Here is a 3,016-nt window from a genome sequence, read left to right on the forward strand (position 1 = left end):
AGGGCTGTTTGGATGTGGTCCGTGATTCTCTCTGGTACCTCTTGCAGGTGATAACACAGATACATGTACTGAGCCACATTGTCACACCTCAGTGTAACAGAAAGGCCGGGACATCTCCCAGTTAGTTCAAATGAAACACAAACAATAGAAACAGGAACAATAAGATAGTAACATGAGAAAAGTTTGGAAGTCTCCTGCTCTCTCAGCCTCTGGACTCCTGCACAATAGACAGGCCTAAATTAGAAACTTGATACAAACCTGGATCAGAACTTCCGTTAGCTAACATTCAATACTGATTTCATGTTACACACATTTGCAGCCATTAGAAAGGATGATTTCAGCAAAAACAACACTTCTATTTCCTCCTTATCTGCACAGTTCGGAGCAGCATTTCCCAAATCAGAGGATGAACTAGGAGATATTTTCAGGAGTAACCTCCTGTAGAGCCTGGGTCACAACCCGCTGAGAACCAAATACATGCGCATTTTGCCTACTTTCAAGTTATTTACTATGGAACTCTCTCCCCAGATCATCTGAGACCATATTGACCTAAATAGCTAAATACACCTCTATCCCGATGTAACGCTGTCCTCGGGAGCCAAAAAATCTTACTGCGTTATAGGTGAAACCGCGTTATATCGAACTTGCTTTGATCCACCGAAGTGCGCAGTCCCGCCCCCCCCCCCCCCCCCCCCCCCGGAGTGCTGCTTTACCGCGTTATATTCGAATTCATGTTATATCGGGGTCGCGTTATATCGGGGTAGAGGTGTACAGGTGTGATCATATCTGTTTACTTCAGTTAGGTACACAATTTGAGTTGTGCTGTGGTTCACAGTTTGAAAGCGGAGATTTAAAAACATTACTGTTTCTTTGATAGCATATCTAATAGCTTGGACTATTCTCTCCTATTGACTGAGCTACACTTAAAATTTCTCCATGTGATCACGAAGGGGTGGGGGGGAAAAAAACAAAAAGAAAGAAAAAAACAATTTTAGCAAATGGTTATATGTCTCCAAGTCCCCCATAATTCTGACCCACATTCTGTCAAACAAAATTAATATCCACTGATGTGACCAAATGGCCTCCAGGAAAGAGAAAAACCGACATCACAAAGAGGAATACAACACTTTCAGTTTTATATTAAGTGAAATTCCAGAGCAGTTTACATCTGATGACTCAGAATCAGGACCACAGATTCTCTCATCTCATTCTCCTCTGATCTGTTCAAACCTGCTTCACTCAGCACTCTCATGATTGAGTCACGTTATTTACGAAAGTTTTAGCATCATTGTAATAGGGAAAAAAGAGCTAACCTCCCATTTGGAAACAATCCCAACTCAGCCTTAAAAGTGGCTTTGCTAATAAATGAAAAGTGGGATTTAAACTCAGAATGATCACACTGAGTTTCAGATCAATTCAAAGTCTCCTTTAAAGTCTGTGACACTTTCATCTCCAGCTCCAGCGAGTCTGATTCAGGATCAAAGAAATCAAAGCACCATTCCCAAGCACAGAGAGTGGAGAAGATTGCATCACCTGACACTCTGCAGAACGTGAAGAAGATAAACTCCATAAGGATCAGACAGAAGGTAACACTGCTGGGATGATGGGGAAGGAGGGAATTCCTTTCACTCACTCCATTTCCTTCTGGTGTCACAGAGCCTGAAATGACATTTTCCATGCCCCTGCCCTGTGTTATATTTACATCTATTTTCAGAGAGAAAAATGGTACTAAAAATAACTGCTGGTCAGCAACCAACAGGGCAATGTGAGAACAACTGGGAAGCAGAAAAATTTTCCCCCAAAGGGGAACTTTTAGTGACTCTAATGACTGCTTTGCAGTGGGAAGAAGAGTAGAAATACATGCTCCAGGTCTGTTTAGACTAGGAAAAATGATGAAGTTTAGGTCAGGTCATGAGAAAATGTGCTACATAATCCTGGACACTATATATGGGGCTGTATCTTTACTGCAAGAATAGTTGTGGTTTTACATCAGGACAGCTAACTCAAGCGAGGTAACGCCATGGAAAATCCTAGTGAAGATGAGGCCCAGGTACATTTTAACTTGATGTAGCTAGTCAAGGTCACCCATCTCTCTCCCAGCTGGGGTTGGTGGGGATTCCTGATAATAGGCACACAACTCACTGGGGAAAGCTGAGGGACCACAGTGAATCAAATGGTGCCAACAGCCTTAAAAGTCACTATGTGGGAATTAGGAAAATGATTAAAGAAAAAAAAATTGCCAGCCCTAGACAAGATTTTTATGGTGTTTATCCCCCTTGCAGATTCTCTGATGATAAATAAGGGCTGAGCGCTGATGGAAACCTTTCCTGCATTCAGAGCATCTATAAGGTCTCTCTTCTGTGTGGATCCTCTGATGTCTAATAAGGGCCGAGCTCACACTGAAGTTTTTCCCGCACTCGCAGCATTCATAGGGTCTCTCGTTAGTGTGCATTCTCTGATGTTTCGTAAAGGCTGAGCCATCAATGAAGTTTTTCCCACACTCAAAGCATTCATAAGGTCTCTCTCCTGTGTGAATTCTCTGATGATTAGTAAGGGCTGAACTGTCAGCAAAATTTTTGCCGCACTCACAGCATTTATAGGGTCTCTCTCCCGTGTGGATTCTCTGATGTCGAATGCGGTGTGAGCTCTGCCTGAAGGTTTTCCCGCACTCACAGCATTCATAGGGTCTCTCTCCCGTGTGCATTCTCTGATGTGTAATAAGATCTGAGCGGTAACTGAAGCTTTTCCCACACTCACTGCATTCATAGGGTCTTTCTCCCATGTGGATTTTCTGATGATTAATAAGGGCTGATCTGTCACCAAAGTTTTTTTCGCACTCACAGCATTCATAGGGTCTCTCTCCTGTGTGGATTTTCTGATGTCTAATAAGATCTGAGCGGTAACTGAAGTTTTTCCCGCACTCACTGCATTCATAAGGTCTTTCCCCAGTGTGGATTATCTGATGTCTTATAAGGTCTGAGCGGTTACTGAAGGTTTTCCTGCACTCACTGCATTC

The 3,016-nt window shown here is 42.9% G+C and overlaps 1 protein-coding gene across 1 annotated transcript; it reads right to left on the reverse strand.

Moving 5' to 3' along the window:
• Positions 1 to 1,165: 1,165 nt before the first annotated feature.
• Positions 1,166 to 3,008, reverse strand: LOC112109863 (zinc finger protein 154-like; the record flags this gene model as incomplete). The annotated part of the gene is made up of 1 exon (XM_024204560.3): positions 1,166 to 3,008. A coding segment is annotated over one exon (763 nt), but the record flags the coding sequence as incomplete, so codon positions are not given.
• Between the last annotated feature and the right edge of the window lie 8 nt (positions 3,009 to 3,016).

The sequence above is a fragment of the Terrapene carolina genome, unplaced genomic scaffold, assembly GCF_002925995.2.
Source record: "Terrapene carolina triunguis isolate 2854851 unplaced genomic scaffold, T_m_triunguis-2.0 Scaffold285, whole genome shotgun sequence".
Classification (NCBI taxonomy): Eukaryota; Metazoa; Chordata; order Testudines; family Emydidae; genus Terrapene; species Terrapene triunguis.